The 19853-nt window shown below is 39.4% G+C and overlaps 3 protein-coding genes across 3 annotated transcripts; all 3 read left to right on the forward strand.

The window, feature by feature from the left end:
* Nucleotides 1–11689: 11689 nt before the first annotated feature.
* Nucleotides 11690–12502, forward strand: MELLADRAFT_63470 (uncharacterized protein; the record flags this gene model as incomplete). Its single annotated transcript, XM_007410332.1, has 2 exons — nucleotides 11690–11853; nucleotides 11935–12502. 2 exons carry the CDS (start codon nucleotides 11690–11692, stop codon nucleotides 12500–12502), a joined length of 732 nt encoding a protein of 243 aa, XP_007410394.1.
* Nucleotides 12503–15618: 3116 nt separating this feature from the next.
* MELLADRAFT_87302 (uncharacterized protein) lies at nucleotides 15619–16753 on the forward strand (the record flags this gene model as incomplete). The annotated part of the gene is made up of 6 exons (XM_007410333.1): nucleotides 15619–15805; nucleotides 15895–15972; nucleotides 16061–16262; nucleotides 16331–16397; nucleotides 16490–16654; nucleotides 16748–16753. The coding sequence occupies 6 exons, from the start codon at nucleotides 15619–15621 to the stop codon at nucleotides 16751–16753; spliced, it is 705 nt and encodes a 234-aa protein (XP_007410395.1).
* Nucleotides 16754–17385: 632 nt separating this feature from the next.
* MELLADRAFT_77866 (uncharacterized protein) lies at nucleotides 17386–19398 on the forward strand (the record flags this gene model as incomplete). Its single annotated transcript, XM_007410334.1, has 5 exons — nucleotides 17386–17704; nucleotides 17843–18008; nucleotides 18102–18167; nucleotides 18301–18602; nucleotides 18672–19398. 5 exons carry the CDS (start codon nucleotides 17564–17566, stop codon nucleotides 19062–19064), a joined length of 1068 nt encoding a protein of 355 aa, XP_007410396.1.
* Nucleotides 19399–19853: the final 455 nt, after the last annotated feature.

Genomic DNA, 19853 nt, shown 5'->3' on the forward strand with positions numbered 1-19853 from the left:
TCACACCAATCAATTTCCGTAGAGGGTGGATATAACCTACAAACAGGTCTGAGAGCTATGCATACAATTGCCTTTGTCAAGAGGTTCAGACAGCAAGAGTGTTAAATGGGCTCCTTTGTTCATAGTTCCATCAACGCCACCGGCGCTCCGCCCGAGATAGCGCGGGCGGAGCGGTAGCACAGCGCCCGCCCCGCCCGTGCTATGACTTTGGCCGCATAGCGGCCAAACCGCCCTGCTATAGCTGTGGCCTAGCCCTAGCCAACTTAGTGGTTTTGGTTTAAGTAGGGCATAGCGCAATCTCGCTGTGCTATGAGGCGCCACAGCGCCCACAAGCGCTTAGCGCCATGGGACCTCATAGCGCCTCATAGCAACCCATAGCGCAACCCATAGCCATCTATAGCAACCCATAGCACGCAAACTGGGTTCCAAGGTCAGTCTCGACCTGTCTCAACTCTCAAGCATCAACACTATAGTCTATAGCTCAATACCCACTCGATCTGGATCCCACCTTCACCTCACAACATATCGAATACAACCAATTCACGCCCATATCCCAATGGAATACTTTGGGATTCAATACCCGAGTCACGCCTAAACAACCATCAGTCTCACCTTTACTGTACCTTCATACGTGCGATTCATCTTTGAAAGATGGAGTGGTTTCGTAGGCAACAAGTGATCCCGGCTCCATCTATAAAAGGCTCTCAAGGTGAGTGCATTTACGACTTTCTCATCAATCCCATCATTCTTTGGGTCTTTGACTATTTGGCCTTTTTCTAACCCTGGTTCCACGATCCCTCTTTAACTTCCGATTAGACTTTCCCCTTTATCCATCTACCCTTTTCCAATTACACTTCGATTTAGATTGTCCGGATAATCATTCACTTGTCTTTTATACCATGTCACCTCCAGCTGCCGATTCCAAAAGCTACACCCAATCAACCCTCCAGCTTGAGGGTTTGGATACCCTAGGTCCAACCTCAACTCGTATCACAACTTCACGTACACTTCGAGTTCAAAGCCCAGCACGCCCTCGACCAGGCTTTGTTATGCCGTCACCTGACTCCCGACGATCAATTCAATTACCCAGCAAAGATGATGTATGGGAAGACAAGGACCACACATCAGATGTGTCATTGATTGCACCGCCATCCGAGTCAGCTTCTGTCAGAGTGCAAAGAGTCCCCAAGTCAAAGTCACCTTGTTTTCAACGTGAGGGTAAGCGCAAGAGCTCGACTTCTAGAAACGTTTCGAGCACATCTCAACACCGTGGAGCCCCAGTAAAGAAGAAGAAGAAGCAAAGTAATGTCCTTCAGGTATGTTCAATACATTTCTATACCTTCTTTAACCTTTTTTTTCCTTATCAAGTTCTCATGCATGCTTCTTCAGGACTATGATGTTCCACGAGGTGTCGACATCAATCAGGATTCCGATGTAGAGGTGGTCGAAACGCCAGCTGTTAGACGTGCCCACCTCGGCCGTGTATGCAAGCTCTTAGAGTTCTATGAACCCCCGATTCATGTGAAAGGCGAGGTACGAGTGGCTCTCATATAGTAGTTTCTTATATTCTATATGAGTGTTTGTTCTCTGACAATCTTGTTATGATGATTGTTCATATGTCTAGACAGGAGACGATCCTCGTCGATACCGATGCAGATATTGTCGTGGGTACTTTGTGCGCGGCAAGCGGAGTCACTTCAACTTGTACTCTCATCGCGATGGAGCGAAGGACCGTCCTGCCTGTCCAAAACGACACCTTGCGATACGAGAGGGGCACGAGTTGCCCTGAACATGGAAGCAGCAACAAGACGATGTTGCCCAAGTAGCCGGTACTAATCCCAAAGCAACACTTGACTCGATTCTCTCTCAATCATCATTTAGTATTGATCTTCTCAATACTACCCTAGTCATCTGGATCCTGCGTCATGCGTTACCGTTTTCCCGTTTCAATGATCCTCCCCTTAGAGCCGCGTTTAAGCTTTTGAATTGATCAGCTAATCTAAGAGGCACCACTTGGGCGTCCGAGACAGCTAAGGGTATTTACATAGACCTTTCAACTTCTGTTATTGAAATGATAAAAGTACGTTCCCACCACATCTTATCTCTTTTATTGAATCTCTTCATCAAATCTCTCATAACCTTGTTACTTATAATCATGTTTTGATTATTTCAGTCGAACAAGAGCAAGTTCAGTATTATGTACGATGTCTTGACCACCAAGGGTGGTCGAAAGGCATTCATAGGAGTTTCAGTAACTTTTATTGACAATGACTGGAAGTATCAGACACATCATCTAACTCTCAAATTAGTCGCGTGGCATCATGCAGGTCGACTACTTGCTCAGCCAGTGGGCAGATTCCTGATTTCTAATGGCTTACATACAAAGATGAGTCGTCTTTCTTTTTTGCCACTCTCCGTTTCTCTTTCTTGTTTTCAGAAACCTATTGAACCTCTTAAGCTAACATTCCTTATTGTTTTACATGTTAGCACAGACTACAGATTCAGCAAGTTCCAACAATACCATGGCCCACGAGCTTTCTTCGATGTTCAGGGATACAAAAGAGTTGGTTGATTGGGACTCGACGGGTCATCAGGTAAAGTGTTATGCACACAAGATAGGTCTTGTGGTAAAAGCAGGATTGAAGTCTCTCGGTATGACTGCTGGGCATATCAAGCCCACAACCCAACCTGGTGTTACCTTACCCACCCCGATTATGACATTAAACGATGGAGATGAAGATGTGAACTTTGATTTGTCCAAAGATGATCTAGACGACAACGACTCCATCAATGGAAACCCTTCCGGACCAGCACCTGACGACAATGCTTCTGATACGTGTTTTGATGATGAGGAAGAGCTCGCTCTGTCTGATTTGGCTCGCGCAGTTCGTAAAGTAGGTTTAAATCCTGATGACCAAATCATAAGTATTCCAATTCATACTGACATGTCATCTCACACACAGGCCAAAAAATTCAATGGTCTTTGCACCCGTAGCTCAGCACGACGCCAGGAATTCATCGCCAAGGCTAAACAGCATGATTATAAGGGTTGCTCCCCTATCTCTGGATGGGGAGTTCGTTGGAATGTTGATGCGGATTACCTCAAACGACTAAGTGACGCACGTGATGTAAGTTGAAGAATCACTATCATCTCCATGTGGTCCTATCAGCTAACTTTGATTTTTAGGTGGTTGACGCAATCCTCCTTGTGGACCGCAAGACTCGATATTATCAAGGCATAATGATCACTCCTGATGAATGGGATTCAATTGAGAACTTGGTCAAGATACTTCAGGTGGGTTTAAAGTTTAAACTCTTGTTTTATTTTTGTTTTTAACTCTTGTTTTCTTTTCATTTGTTTTGTCAAACTCATTGATTCCCTTCTGTTATCAGATATTTCTCTATGCTACAAAGCGATTGGAAGGGAACTCACCGACCGGGTGTATCCTCCTTGCCGAATACTCCCGGATGATCCAAGACATCGAGAAACTCAAGGAAACCTGCGAAAATCCAGAGCTCAAGAGTATGCTTGCAACTATGCGCAACAAGCTTGAAGGGTATCAAGCTGAGGCTGCTGCCTCCGAGGTGATTGTATTAGCGACAATCCTCAATCCTCGATTTCGCCTTCGGTTCTTCGACCTCAATTATCCCGACGAAGCAGCCAGAGCAAAAACTCTGTTCAGCTATGTCTTTGAAGATGCGTTGCGGGAATGGCCAGAGGATCCTATCACCTCAGAACTCCTTGCAAGCTCCCAAACACCTTCGCCTCCTAATTCGCCTCTACGAGACTCTTCTTTTTTCGATGTCTTCACAACTCAAGTCTCTTCATCCTCAGCAGCCGATCGACGTCGAGAGGAGTATGTAGAGTATATTGAAGGTGCCCACTTGATGGTTGCAGGTCAGAATGAATTGGATTGGTGGCAGGTGGGTTTTCTAATGTGTTCGACTTTATTTAATACTTCCTAAAGCTGATCTTTTATGTTCTTTACTTATAGGATCATCAAAAGGACTTCCCTGTCTTGGCAACCCTTGCTTGCGATTATCTTGGTGTTTCAGGTACTACTTGCCCGTGTGAGCGGACTTTTTCCTCTGCTGCAGACATCACTGTCCCCGGTCGCAGTTCTTTAACTGCAAAGATGGTCAGCAAACTTGTTAGCGTACGTGAATGGTTAAAGTCGGGGATCAGAATTTCTGGTAAATATGCTGATGCATGGGCGTATGTCCAAGCTTATCAAGCCCAGCAAAAGAAGGCTAAGAAGTAATTTTTTTTAAAAGATGTTGCTTTTACAATTTTGATACTTTTCTTTAATTCTGTTACCTCAACAAAATATTCAAACACATAAAAATATGCCTGTTTTCTATTCTTTCTCGATAAAATCTCCAAAAAAACTCGATTTTTTTTTTCTTTGTCAATATTTGTGTCCGGCTTGTTTCTTTGGTTTTGTGTGACTGTCAAATCCCCACTCTGGTGAATACATGCTTAGTAATGTCAAGTGCTGCGTTCCAAACAAAAAAAAACGCTTTTTGTCGCTATATTTTGTGAGATCAGTCAGAGCGGAGCGGAGCGTTTGGAGACCCCGAAAAACTCGCTTTGAGTCGCTAAGTCATGTGAGATTTAGCGATAGCAGAGCGGAGCGCTTGAAAAGGCCGCACTGCTATCAATAGTCATAGCGCCTCCCAGTATATAGCGTAGCGCTGGGCGATTTATTTGAGCGCCAAACCGCTCCGCTCGTGAAAATGGCGAATATAGCGGAGCGCCGGTGGCGTTGGTTCCATTGACAAACGGTACATTTTTGATTGTCTATTATTATTAACAAAGGATTTGCATTTTCTAGAGACAAATTGAATAAAGATCCGTTCAAATTTATTACACGACTCTCCGTGTGAGCACGTTGACGTGCTCATGGGGGACAGGCATGGTTTTTAGAGTGATAAATGGTGTGACACAATGTATTGAGAGTAGTAATGGAGATGACATCATCGACATAATTTTGCAGAAAATGATCACAATTGCCATCTTTTAACTGTTGATATTTTAGCCCATGAGCAGAAGAGGTATGTATTTTCGACGCCTCAAAAGTATAACCAGACATACTCTCATGATCTGGTGATGAATGATCAAGTGGTATTTTTGAAATCATTCAAGTTGTGATATTTCAAGAAATAAATATCGTCGAGGGAGACAAGTCGAATTTCTAATTCCAAAAACTTCCGCAGACTGAGCGATTGATCTTGAGAAAAATGATGAAGTTACTTCTAAATATCAAGATTGATGATTCATGTGATGGTTTTGATCAGACTTTTTTGTCTGAACAGCCATTGAAGGGCGCCATTGCTGGGCTGAGGGGTCTATCATTAAGCCCTTCTTAGGTTACTTAAGTTCAGCCATTGTAGTTTTGTACATACAGGCTCAGTGTAAAAGTTAAAACAAAAGTTCAATTGTCGATTGCTTTTTGATTGAAGTTCAAGTTCTGAAAACTTCATTAACATTTCTCGAACAACTTACTTCGACTTTCCCACTTTTTATTTTTCAAACATCAACATCAACAATATCAGCATCAACAATATCAACATTAACATCAACCAAATGTCATCTCAACTTCCTTTCACTCCTAATCAAAATAGGACATCCAATCAGAATCAACCAGTCTTTGGTCAAATTGACACTCAAACTTCTGACAATAATGGAGTAAGTCATTCAACTTTCAAGTCTATCTTATCAGTCTCAATATCATACTCACATTCGAATTTGAATTTTATCTCAGTCTCGTTCACTTACAGGATTCATTTTCAATTTTTTAGCAACACCATTCAAGGCCGTCTCAAATCTCACTCGCTCAACGCCCTCGCCTTCTAAAACAATTCAAAAATTACCAAACTCTCCTCAATCCACTCCAATTCTTTCACCACATCATATTCTCAAATCTGCCGTCAATAACTCTCCAAATCAAGCTCTATCTGAGTTCTTTGCTCACAAAGGCGATCAGCCATTGACAGAAATCGAAGCTAGAGGAGTCATGGCCTTGCTTCAAGAGAGTATGTCTCACCTTCCCTTTATACCCTTAATCTTACTATCTATTGATGCTTTTGCTCTCACTATTCATCAAAAACAGGTCGGACGCCAGATGGAAGTGTGATTTCAGAAGAAGAGGAGTCTAATCGCCCACCAGCTTCAAAGGAAGATCATCAACCAAATCTTCCGACTGCATTCACACCTCAGTTTAGATCTTTATCAAGACCTACACTGAGACCGGCCTTTCCAGCTCGACCTACTCCTCCTAGCCATACGACCTCATCATTACTATTCTCATCAGGAAACTCTTCAAACAATTCAGAACCTCGTGTGCCTCGACGTACTTTTTATATGGGCCCTGGACATAGCATCTTCAACAATTCAACTCGACTGAGTAATGCTCGAAGAAAGAAGATCTTAGGTACTGGTCGTAGTTCGAATCTCTTGAGTGGGCATGGTTATGATATGCTACCTCCGCAATCGACAGCTAGTAGGATTGATCATGTGGATGTGACAAAAGAATTAGAACTGCGACGAGAAGAAGAAGAACCTCAGAAGAGGAGAAAAGTCTCGGATTCGTTTAGTCCTCAATCGGCTGAGCAGCAGAAAGCTTCGTCCTTAAACAATGAGCCGATCTTCCTTGATGAAGACGAAGAGAATCAATCATCTGGACTACCTATCTCTCATTCATCTGCTCAACATCAAAATGTAAAACTCATCAAAACCACTAGCGCTACACCGCTTCGTCCAAGTCCACTTCGCAATGTCACTTTACCATCTGGTACGTTCACCTCATGTTCTTTGAATGTCTGCCTGATACTTTCAACTGATACCTTTCTTTTACAAAAACCCAGTTTCTACACCCTCACCACCTCGACGAGTCCAACAACAAGCAACCCCACCCAGCACCAACAAATCAGCCAAAAGGAAACAACGATCATCGATTGCGTCTTCGATCATCAAATCAGCTATCCAAACAGTAGATGCCAAATTGATCCAAAACAATCCATCAATTGCAATGCCATCACCTGTGAAACGAGCTGAAGTCATCAACCCTTATGCTAATCTCGAAAGACCAACTAGACGAACTCAACCTAAAAGAAAGGCTAAAGCTGTAGCTGTCACACATGAGGAAGAAGTTGATCGACAGAGAAGGATAGATATTCATACTGGTAAAACTCAAAATGCTGAAAAGCTTTTTGAACCAGCTCCAATGCAAGCTGAAGAATTATTAGAACGGACCATGCCAGATGTAAGTCATCTGTCTTTTACCTGTTCTTGATTTATCTTGAGTACTTTGATTTAATTCTGATGATTGATGTGTCATTTAAAGATATATCGAAAAGATCAAGATAGTAGACCGAAAAAGAAAGTAGGGAAATTACCTGATCGATTAATTAAAAAACAAATGGCCATGAATAAAAAGAATGGAGGTGATACATCTGTGGTACAAGAAAAGGAAGAAAAGCTATCTGGTATGTTCAAAAGTGTTTTCTTTACTCTTTCTTTCGTTTTTTTTCTTGTTCTGATGATCGGGAATGATTTTTTCATAGTTAAAGAAGCAATAATACCTAAAACCAATCAAACCTTTTCGTTTTCAGCACCGACCATTACAGTCAATCCGATTTTAGTTTCACCTAATCCAATGATCAACAAAAAGGTTAGATTTTCTGACCTTCTTTAAGTTACTCATTTGAGTAATTAACTAATTTTGATATATTTTATATTAAAGCCAATTGAAGAAGAAAAAGAAGAAGAAGAAGGATTACAGAAAACTCAAGAGAAAGTGAAAAAGATGACCAAGAATGAGATACCTAAGTTTGATGAAATCTTTCAAGAGATTAATTGTTTTCAAGAAACTCAAAGATCGAATGATGATCTTGAAGAAGTTAAGAAAGTTGTCTTAGGCTTTGGATTTAGTGAAGTACCAAAGTTTGAATTGATATAATTCATTTTCAATATTCAGTGAAGTAAGATTATGAGAAAAAAAAAGTAGTTTGTGCTTTGTATAAGTAAATATCATTCAAGATTAAGTAGTTTGGTTTTTTCAGTTATTTGTTTCTTTGGTTATCTGACTTGGATTTCGTATATTCATTGAAGTTTTTTGAAAGTGAAGGAGGAAGGAAAGTGAATGGAATATGATATCTGTATCTGTGCTTCTTTAGTGTGTGTGATAGAAGACCAGAAGAGCGTTGAGAGCCTAAGGAGATTTGCCGGACTTCCCTGAAACCCTGTTAAAGTCTGACTCGATTGGTTTTGGAGTATCTTAACAGATAGTTGACCTGATTTGTATCTAGTGGTAAAACTAGGTAAACAAACACTGCATATACCTATTGAATCTATATGAGTAAGAGGAACCCGTAGAAAACTCAGTTGATGATGAGTCAGAAACGAAAAAGCTAAAGAAGGAATCCTTATAACCATATAGGCAACAAAAGAAAAGAAACGTGTAAGCTGTAAAGAAGGTGTTCATGATACAGACCAGAAGCCAAAGGTATTTTAACTAAATCGTGATTAAAAATTATAAAATATTTATAATTAAAGTTTGAACAAATTTGACGAGATAGTGTAACGCATATAAGAGAGAAACGGTCAAGTAGATTATGATGTAATGTAATGACTTGTGACTTGATGGTAATGAAGCTTCAAGTTCAGGTTAAATCTGACATATCCTTATGAATAAATTTTACAAGATGAATAATTCATACTTGCCAAACTCTTCTTCCTTTGTTTGTAGTTTGATAATAGTACAATATCTAATTTCACTTTTCTAGTTTTTTAGTGTACTTTTCTTTTGGTGTTTTAAATTTGTGTGGAGGCAAGAGATCAACATCATTTTCAAGTCATTTTTTTAAGCATTAAGAAGGTATTGGAATTGAGTATAAGATATTAGAAGTGTTTATAGCAATTCCAAAGGCTTTTAAGAGGATAGGTAAATTGAAAGGGGTATGAAATTGGATTTTTTGAATAAAGATTTGTGCAGAGAAGGTTTTATGAAGAATTCTCTTGATAGAACCAAGTGAAATTCCTTTGGGGATATGGGTAAAGATCAGTAGTATGGAGATGCATGTGGTCTACTAGATGGATATTTTGAATGTGTGTTCTAGAACATCAAGATAATCCTTTGAAAATGAAATCTTAGAAGGGGTTTAATAGGATCTACAATGGTTGAGAAATGAAATCTACATTTTTCTGATTCCCTTCAGACAGCTGAATACACCAAGAACCAGATTTTTCAAACTTTGACTCTGAAAAACACAAGCTTATATATATCACAATCAAAGAACCACCTCAATTATCTGAGAAAATTGCTGAAGCATGAAGTTTCAGCAGGAAAAGTCAAAGCGGTTCTCATCTCAATGGACCAATCAAAATCATCAAGATAGTCAAACTATGTGTGATAAGAGAAGGTCATGACATAAGAAGTAAAGCGCACACTTTGAGACATTGGACAAGAGCGCTGCTCACCCTGGGCTGATCATGATTGAACTCGGAAAAGAGGCTTACATCCTCGCAATTTCCTACGGGTTACTTGATGGCTCTGTGACTACAAGCCTTGGTACCGGGGAGTGTTGATGATGATTACCACCGTATAACGATGGGGACTAGTTCTTCCGGAAGAGCAACATGCTGTCCATGTATTTCTTACCAGTTTTACTCTCATATTTTGACAATTTGGATGGTGATCTTCGATTCAATCCATTGAAGTTGTATGTACCGGTTTCCTCCGCACATTGATTTTCCTGACTGATTTCTATACGCGTGTCTGGACTCTTACCCACTCTGCGATCAAAGTTAAGGTGCATCCGAGTATCCACATCAACAAATCACACCTACGTGGAGGGAATATATCGTGAGCAAAGGACTGTTTCCGGAAGGCACCGATGTGCTTTTGAGGCTCTTGAGCAGATTTCCCACGGGTTTAATCCTCTCATGTCTTGGGAGTAGATTGAATTTCATTTCAACTTATTGGTGTATCGGTCCCTCCGTATATGCCTCACTGAAATCAATAGGGGTGTCTAACCCCCGGCCCCACGCAATTGAAGTTTAGGTGAGTGTCTTCATCGATGGATAATCCTTAGGTGAGATCCCCCATATATTATATAGGACAGCCATCTATTTTCTACAATGTTGTTCACGTGTTTCTTACTGGTTTTGCTCCCATGTCTTGAGTGTCTACATTGATTTTCAAGTCAATCCATGTCACATACTGATGAGCCTGACTCGACTCCATACGCGCGTCTAAATCAATCCCTGTCCGACTCACCACATCACAGCATAATTCTTAAGTGAAATCCCCGATCTATATCCCAAGCCTGGATGGCTTTGTAACCTGTGTTGTACTAAATTACCAAGTGAGTTTTGTTCATGATGTAGCATCTGACACCAGAGGACTGATTTCGGAAGAACAACCGTCAAGTCTCTTTACAAGTATTAGGTTTCTGGCGCGTTTCTTACCGATTTTGCTTTCTTTTCTTGCGTGCATGGATTGATGACCAATAAAATGCATAGATCGATCTACCGATTTCTCTGCATACTTGTATACCTTACTGAATGATATATTTACTCGTGTCTGACTCTGACCCATCTCGTAATCAAATTTTAGTTGAGTGTGCATGTCCAAGTATAAGTTTTAGAGCGGTTGTATTCGTATAGATTCATGGTCTGAAGCATTTTGTAAGCTGTTTGTTTCAGGTGAGTCGGTCTTATGATGAAATATATTGCCGTCACTTTGTGTATCTTGAGGTAGATTTCTCTAACATCAATTTTTCAAATACAAAATTGATGGAATTTTTTTTGAGCTCCGGTGTACACTTGGGTATACGATTGACTTGTAAGTTATCTTACGTCGATGATGAGTTATATTTGAGCTCTTCTAGACACCCTGTTTGAACTTCTCTGTCTCTGTGTATCTTATTCTCGTGATGCTGTCAGTGTGACCTCTTTGTCCACTCCTTTGGATGAGATCTACAGTACTTCATTTCTTGACAAATGTTTCAATCGCTCAAATTTATCTTACGTGGGTTATCCACATGCAAGGCTTATCGAGTACGAATCGTTTCACCAAGTCTGAATCACATTGCAACTTTCTTGCTGATTGCGCCTAATATCTTCAACATTGGGCACTCTGAGTCGGCCTGCTGCATTAGTGTGGTAGCAGATCGAAAAATGGAGGTACTGAGAATCAGATTCCCATTGGCCTGCTGACACAAAAGGTATAAAAGAAGAAGTCAAGTCGAGCTTCTCCCTTTCGGACAAACTCGCCCACTTCATTCTTCTACTAACTCTTTGGAAGCTTTTTTACAGTTTAGCTTCTTGCAACCAAAATTTCCTTTTTTTTTTCCCACCATCAGATCACCGCTCTTGTATCAAGATGAATCTTCGTATCAATTTGATGTTTATTGCTGCAGCCTTAAAATCTTGGCAACACTTGAATGCAATGCCTTCCCCGTTTCTAGATCGTTTGTCTTTTTCCTTGAACGATTTGCTATACATCCGATTTACATATCACTCTAACCCAAACTTCTTTTCTTGGGATATGATTTATCAGAGGCTTTGACCGTCAAGACGACCTTGAATTTCCGCCTCAGAGACGCCACCTTATCATATCGTCCATCAGAAGATCTTGGACGAGAAGCACATTTGAATTATTTGTCGATTGTAGAAAAGCCCGAGATGGTAGAGATCAAAGATATTCGTGGGTTTGAAAAAGAATTCCAATTGAACGTTAATGGGTTTGAGTATGTTAAGGACCAAGTCAAAGGACTTGAGAGTTGTAAGACTGATGAAGAGTATGAAGCCTTACTTAAGCCAGCTGCTGAAAAGTTAGTAAAAGAAATGTAAGTGAAAGAGAAAAATGCTCATGATTCTCAATAATCAGCTTAAAAGGAATTTTCTGATTTACGGATCTGATTTTGTAGGACTCAAGCCGAAGCAGTTTTCGCTTTCAATTATCGAATTCGGGATAAACTTCCAGGTTGGGAAGGTGAAGGTGCACATCGTACACCTGTACCTAGTGTACATGCAGATTTTTCGGCACCAGGTGCAGAAGAAGCTGTAGGTAGAGCGATTCAAAGAAATTCAGATCAAGAAAATGTGAAAAGGATAGAAAGTCTTTCGAAAGATCCTAACAAGAAATTAGTCGTCATTCATCTTTGGAGACCACTTGGAGTAGTTAAACGAAACCCCATTACGATGTGTGATTGGAAAACGGTTGACGTGATTAATGATCAACATGCATGTAGACCAGGAGGCCCCGGAGGACATGAATGTATGCAATGGCACTTTAATCCTAAAAACAAATGGTATTACCTTAGTGAACAAAAACCAGATGAGGTGACTGTGTTTGTACAATATGATAGTGAAGTTAAAGGTCATATGACTTTGCCTCATGCATCATTTCAAGGTTCTAATGAAAAAGATTTACCTACTAGAAGAAGTATGGAGATCAGAGTGATGGCTGTGGTACCCAAGAATACGCAAAGGTAGAAAAATAGCTTATCTAGTGAAAGGTCTTATAAATAACTTGTTGATCTTGTAACTTATTTCTTACTATACCAAATGTGTTCAAATTCTTTATTTGTCATACTGTGGAGGGATTTCTAAGATAGGTTTCTTTGTGTTCTGATTCTTGATGTCATAAACAAACCGTGGTCTATCATTTTTGGTACTTCAAAAGAAAGCATGCAATACACAAACATAGGATTTTCTTTTCTTAAGAAGTGACGCAATCAAATACTTCAGAATTAAGAAAGGTATACTATGTAAACCCACTGCCAAGTTTATCTTCAAATCTGATCTTGATTGATTTCTTTTCCCTTCAGAATTTGAAATCAATTCCAATTTTCTACATGCTTTTCTCAAACAAGTGCAACCCATAACTGGGCCATTTACTTGGAGCAGAGCTCATTGAAGTCAAGCTCATTTAGAAAGCCAGAATGTGACAGTGAGAAAATATTTTTGTTGGACTTCAATGCCTTGCAAATCCCGTTCTGGTCTCTGCTGGTTGGATAGAAGAAACAAATTCGGTGTTTTCAAAGTTGTTTTGGTTGAGTTGTTTTGGTTGGAAAGTGTGGTTTGGAGATGGTATAGTGGGTAGTGCCTAAAAGCGTGAAATCAGGTATTTTGAGAAAAACATTTATAAAACCCACAAAATTGATCCAATTTTGATGCCGAGGGCAGATTTGGAATCCTCACATCAATAGCAATCCAAAATTGTATTGAACATATTGTTTGTAGCAATTTTTACAGTAGAGAAAGTTCTTTTCACACAATGGAGTTTTTGATAAATCAGCTTTTTGGCCGGCCCGACATTACACGCTTTTAGACACTACCCACTATACACCACGGGGGGATCCTGGGTCAGAAGTTGGTCCCAACCAGTCTGAAATCCGTCAGGTCGGTTTCCGACCCGAGACTCGCCCCTGGCCAGACTGCAGGCCACCCTGGGCTGGCCTTCACAGGCCGCCCCTGTTTAATCCCAGAGTAGCCAGCAGCGGGACTTGTAGGCGCGTCCTGCGGGCCTATAGACCGCCTGCTTGGTCCTCGCATGGTCAGCGCGAAATCGCGTGGCACCTTTCCAAAACTGATTGCTGAGCCAAGTAAGCGTGAGCACGAGACTTAATTTGCTTGCTGAGCTCATCCTCTCAATCAGTCTATGTGGATGACGGGACAGATGCAAGCAAACACCACCACATTACATACGGATCCTGAAAGGGCAACAACTCGTGGCCTTGGCGTGTTGACAGTGGCTCACTCACGAGTCACTGTCTGGTTTCCAAAAATTCTGGAGGGAACACTCATCGGCCTGTGCAATTTCACTGATTGCCAAAAGGTGAAATACCATGCAGCCTCTGATTGGATGTCGCGTGCCAAAGGTTGGAGGGCACACAACGTCCAATCAGAGGCTGCATGGTGGCCTCAACCCCTGCGTACGAACTTTTCTTGTGTTGCGTCCTCACCCCTGCGTCTTTTTTGTCTCTCGCGTGAGCTCTTCAGTTAAAATCCTGGTCCTTTGGTTTCTTGTGGAATCATCGTGACTTACAACTCTCAGTTTTGTGTATTTAGCTTGACAACGCAAGTGTGACCACTTGCGACGTCGTTTCACTGCGTAAGTCTGAACTCTCCTTATCTGCTTCAATTTTGTCCTTCAACCAGCTAATAAGTCTTGGAAGTTGAACTGACAGCTTTTATAGGCTCGTATACAATGAGGATTGTGAGAACTTTAATGGCAAAGGCCACATTACCAAGCTCGATCCATGATTGACGTTTGATTTGCCACCCGAAGAGATATAAAGATCAAGAATCGAGATGGAGAGGATTGTTGGGTCAAATCGGTTCATTTCATTTGTTGAGTTTTATCCCTTTGAATTCATTTCAATCCAGTGATTCACTCTGATTCAATTCTGATTTGAGAAATTTTTAGATTTATTCATGTGACTGCTAGACCTCATCCTGGTCAAATCCAAGTAGCAGAAACGATTGATAGATTATTGAAATCTAGTCAATTAGCGATCATACTGATCACGAAGAAAAAGATGTTAGTGCTGAGATCTCTAAACAAACTTTAAGACAATATTGTTATCCTTTGAGAACCGCACCTCAAGTAAGTGAATCTATTATTACAACTTTCAATGAAGCCTTTTCGATCTCTTGGAATTAATTGTCTTTGGTTTTTTTTAGTGGATCGGTCCTTGATTAGAAGATTTGATAGTTGCTCCTACTACTATCAGTCGTGAATTAAACTCGACTACAGATAATTATGTGACCAATCAAATCATCAGAATCAAATTCCCCATTCAACTTAAACTAATCTATACCTTTTTGTTTTCCAAATCATTAGCTTTGATTGATGTAGAGAATGGAATCATTCATCACAGTGCTTATCTTTTCTGTTCTTTTTCTCTTTTTTTTGTTTGGATCTCCAATTGTTGTTCTTGGTGTGACATCTAAATTACACAAATCAATCAAACTTGAAATCATCCATTTAAAATAGTTTCCATGTTTTTCAACCTGTTTCAACTGATTCCTGTTGAATCATCTGTTATCATTCAATAAGCTATTCTTCCAATCTGCCACTATTGACCATGCCACCGCCTATTGATGCACTGGGCTTTGGGCTATGCCCATTTCTTGATTCCGAGCTGCTTGTGCCCCGCTTGATCTACCCAAACAGCCCAGATTGACTGAACGCGACCAAATTGGTGGCCTGCGGATAGTCAAATTGGCCTGCAGGCCACCAGCGGCTTGCGCACGCCTACACTTTTGGCGAAGCAAAGGCGCCTTTACGATGAGCTGTCAGGCGACTTACAGTTCGACACTTGGTCGTCGCCAAACTGACTACCTGCTGACGGGCAGTCACTCCGCACAGAGCGACCGTCTGGTGGTGGCCGGCGAGGATGACCTTTTGGCGGTCAGGACGCCCCCGTGGTGTACCCCAACGTACAATTTCAAAACCTTCAATTTTTAAGCACATAACAGCGACTTAATTTTTTTAGAAACTTAAAATGTAATTCGGAAAAGACCGATCGATCGATCGAAGCTCATCAGCAATCCAATTGACCAGTGACCTGACAATAGATTCATTCAATCAAATCTCTTTAAAAATGGCCACACGAAACCTTTTTACCCGTTCACTCAGAACTACATCCAACCCGATTCCAAAAATACCAAGATCAAGTAATTTGACGGCTAGGTTTACTACCAGATGTACTACTTCTCAATCAAACCGAAACTTGACTTGGATCATTGGTGGTGCTACTCTTTTGGCCGGATCAATGGTTATGAATCCTTGTAAGTTTCTTTCCCAAAGAACACCCTAATCACTTTTCATCATTTGAGACCGTAAGCTTGGGTTGAGTTGGTTTGATATTCTTGTGCAGTTCAAGAACCTTTTAAACTTGAAGGAGCCAAGACAGTTGCAGGAGAAAAGGGTACAGTTACAGAACGATCATTTATCAGTAAGTTCCTACCAACTCCCCAAAGAAAAATCCAACATAATCTCTTAAACTAACCGATGATGATTTTGTTTTTTGTGTGTATCAAAAGTGCTTAAACCAGATGGAACAGCTCGACAATTATTAGGAAAAGTGATTAATAGAATGGAAGAAAGAGGTTATAAACTAGTGGCGATCAAATCTCTTGTACCATCTAAAAAATTAGCGTCTGATCATTACGCTGATCTGAGTGCTCGAAAGTTTTTCCCTAGTCTTGTGGAATATATTACGTGTGGTGTACCGGTGGTAGCTATGTAAGTGAATCGATTTTCATAGTGATTCTTTTGGTTTTCTTACTTTCTTCATTGGATTGATTTTGTAGGGTTTGGGAAGGTCAGGATGTGATTAGACAAGGTCGACGGATCGTTGGTGCTACAAACCCTCTAGAGGTTCGTAACTTTGAATCAGTCTCTTACAAAGAAAGCCTAATTGATACCAAAACTATTAATCTTGATGGTTTCCTTTTCTATTAACTTTTTAGGCTGAAGCTGGTACAATCAGAGGTCAATACTGTATCTCTGTTGGTCGTAATATCATTCATGCTTCTGATAGCTTTGAATCGGCTACTCATGAGATTGGAATGTGGTTTAAAGAAGCTGAATTAAGTGAATATAAGACGGCTAATCATGATTGGGTCTTTGCTAGTGTAAGTTTTTTTGATGGGAATTTTATTCTTGATTGTGTTTTTTTGTGGCTTTGTGTTGATCTATTTGATTCTCTTTGGTTTTTTGTCATGTAGAACTAAACTCATCTCTGCGAATGGTGACTGTAATGTCTTTTTGGCATCTATTACACCTCACTTTGAGCCATACTTTACAAAATTTATAATTAAACTTGTATTGCAAAGTTCAAATTATGAAGTTTACAAAACTTTTTTGTTTATGATTGAGCCATCAATACCTGCTGTACCATGTGATCCTACATTTTCATGAGTTGATACACATCAGAAAAAGGCTGTGATGATAGTGCATAAAAAATTTAAAGCCTATGAGAACCAGTATGAAGGTTCTTCTTCAAGGTTATACGGAGAGAGGTGAGTGTTATGGAGACTGAGAGATGTGATACTTCTTTCGATTTGATGAACTTCTTGATAGCACTTTGAGTTAAAATCTTTGAATGAGAAAATTCTCTTCAAATGGGAAATCTTTTCAAGCCCATTGTTTTTATTCATTTTCAAAAACTGAATGAGGTTCATTTGCCATAGATACGCATGTGTATAGCGCAGTTTAAGCATTCTATAAAGCAAATGAGACCATATGGGTCTATGTATAGTGGAATCTTATGGCTTTGAGGTTAAGGATTTTACGGATTGGGATGAATTGTGAGTTTTGGATTGAATTGAATTTTGTACATTTCAAGAATTTGATTGAACAAACTGGATTTCAAAATACAATACTTTATCCATCCACCACATCACCACTCAACACCAGAACGATTTAAACAGCTATCAGGATTTCAGTTTACCACTTTAACCAACTCAACTCACTCAATCACTCAATCACAAAACTCATCAATCGAACTTCAAAAACTCAAATCAATCTTATTCATTCATCAAATGCCTTGTTCTCATTCACATTCATCAGATTCGCATCATCATTCACATGAAGATGGAGAAGAACAAGCAGCTTTGTTGGATGCATTAAGAGGTCAAGGTGATAAAGGAAGTTTAGTGACTTTGATCGGTTTAGGTTCAAATGTAAGAAAAAAAATCAATCCATCTTTTACACAAAAAAATAACAAGTTTCCTTTGTTTTAAAAAAACAAGTTTCGTTGGTTTTTCGAAACTGATGATAGTTTTTTTTTTTTTGGTTTTTTTTTGGGTTTGGGGTTTTAGATTATGTTAACTTTAACCAAAGGAATTGCAGGATATTATTTATCTTCTGCTTCTTTGATGGCTGATGCAGGTCATAGTCTTTCAGATTTGATTGGTGATTTTATTACTTTGTTTTGTTGGAATTGGTCTAAGAAACCAAAAGATCAAAGTTATCCTTTTGGTTATGGTATGTGAATTTTTCTTGCCAGATCATCATCATCATCAAGATCTAATTTTTACTGATTTTTTTCTTTGTTTTGTTTGGATTTGATTCGGTTAGGTAAATATGAATCGGTTGGTTCATTAATTGTGGCTTTCTTTTTGATTAGTGGTGGATTAGGAATCGGTTCGTTTACAGTTTTTCTTAGATCATCAAGAAAAAAAGCATGGGTTTGAGATTTAAGGAAAGATTAATGAACAAGTTGATTTTTTTTTGAAAAATGTTATAGGATTTCATTCGTATTCACTTTTCATCACAGCACTTAGATCACAACTCGATCAATCAAGTCTGATTTCAAACCTATTAACTTGGTTACCCGATTCGATCTCGTTACCTCATACTCATTCCCATTCACATGGATCTGAAGATGGATCACATGATCATGATCATTCGGTTGATTTTAGGGCTGCTTATTTTGCTCTGTTAAGTGTGGTGGTCAAAGAATGGTTGTATCGGATGACTTATAGGGTAGGTAAAGCAGAGGATTCAAATGTTTTGTTGGCTAATGCGCTTCATCATCGAAGTGATGCTTTTGGTAGTTTGGTGGCTTTACTTGCGATTGTAAGTCTTGAGTTAAATTTCAAATGAAAGAAATCTTCTGAGCTTCTTTTGGGGGATTGGTTTTGGTAGGTTGGATCTTCATTTGGGTTAACGATTTTAGATCCTATTGGAGGGTTTATTGTATGTGGAATGATTTTATCAAGTGGATATGAAATAGGAAAAAAATCATTTCAAGAATTAGTAGATCGATCGACTAATCAAACATTTGAAGAAGATTTAAAGAATTTATTAAATACATCGTTTCAAAGAAAAGATAATTTGATAGATTGGTCATCGATAGAAGAAGTGATGAAGATTAGAAGTTTAAGGTTTGGAAGTAAGATGATGATCTTTTTGGAAGTTAAAGTTGTGGATCATAAGTTGAGTTTAAGAGAAATCGTTCTCATGGAAGTCATGTTGGGTAAAACTATTAAGAAAGAAAAGAAAAATGTTGAGGAAGTGGTCGTTAGGTTTAGAGCTTAAGTTTATTTTGGATTGAAATATTAAAGATTGGAAGTATGCTAGACTTTTTTTGATCCTTCTTTCTCTCTCGGCATATGAAATACTTGATTTGTTTCTTTTTGAATTTGGTGATTAGGATACAGCAATTTACATAGTATTCAATTCAAACCAAAACCAGAAACCAAAAACCAACAAATTAAAAAGTTTTCTTGATTCATATTATATCTTTCTCTTTTCTTAAATTGTTGTTTCCTGCTTTTTTCATTTTGCTTGTACATAAGTTTTTTAGTTTTTCTTTTTAAAATCAATGAATGGGAATTAAGAAAACAAAAGACGTTGAGTTTATTGATTGAAAGATGGTTTATAGAACAGAGCTTGAAGGTTATGAAGAACTGGAAATTGGTTACTATTGGATATGATGGATGGTCAAGGTAAACAACTAATGGAATGCTCACATGACTTGGTCAAACGCATCTCATCTGAGAGAAAAACCGTGTGATATCCGGTCCGACTGCCCCGCATACATATTGATCACACTAGTTCACCCACCGATGGATGATCGTTTACCGACGACTAGGAGTTGGTTGAGTTAAATTATGCATCTTCAGCCATAGTTGAGGAATTCTTTAGCTCAATGTTCATCAGTTAATACGTTTCACTATTTTACATTGGGAATATGCAGCCTAAAACTTTCGATAAAGATAGTCTTGAGACGTTATTATCTGATAAGACAACTTTCCCCTGCATCCTTGAAGTTATTATGAAGATGATAGAAATGGGAGAAAGTGAATTAGTTTTAGTCATTTCTTT

This window comes from Melampsora larici-populina, assembly GCF_000204055.1.
Source record: "Melampsora larici-populina 98AG31 unplaced genomic scaffold MELLAscaffold_20, whole genome shotgun sequence".
Lineage (NCBI taxonomy): Eukaryota > Fungi > Basidiomycota > Pucciniomycetes > Pucciniales > Melampsoraceae > Melampsora > Melampsora laricis-populina.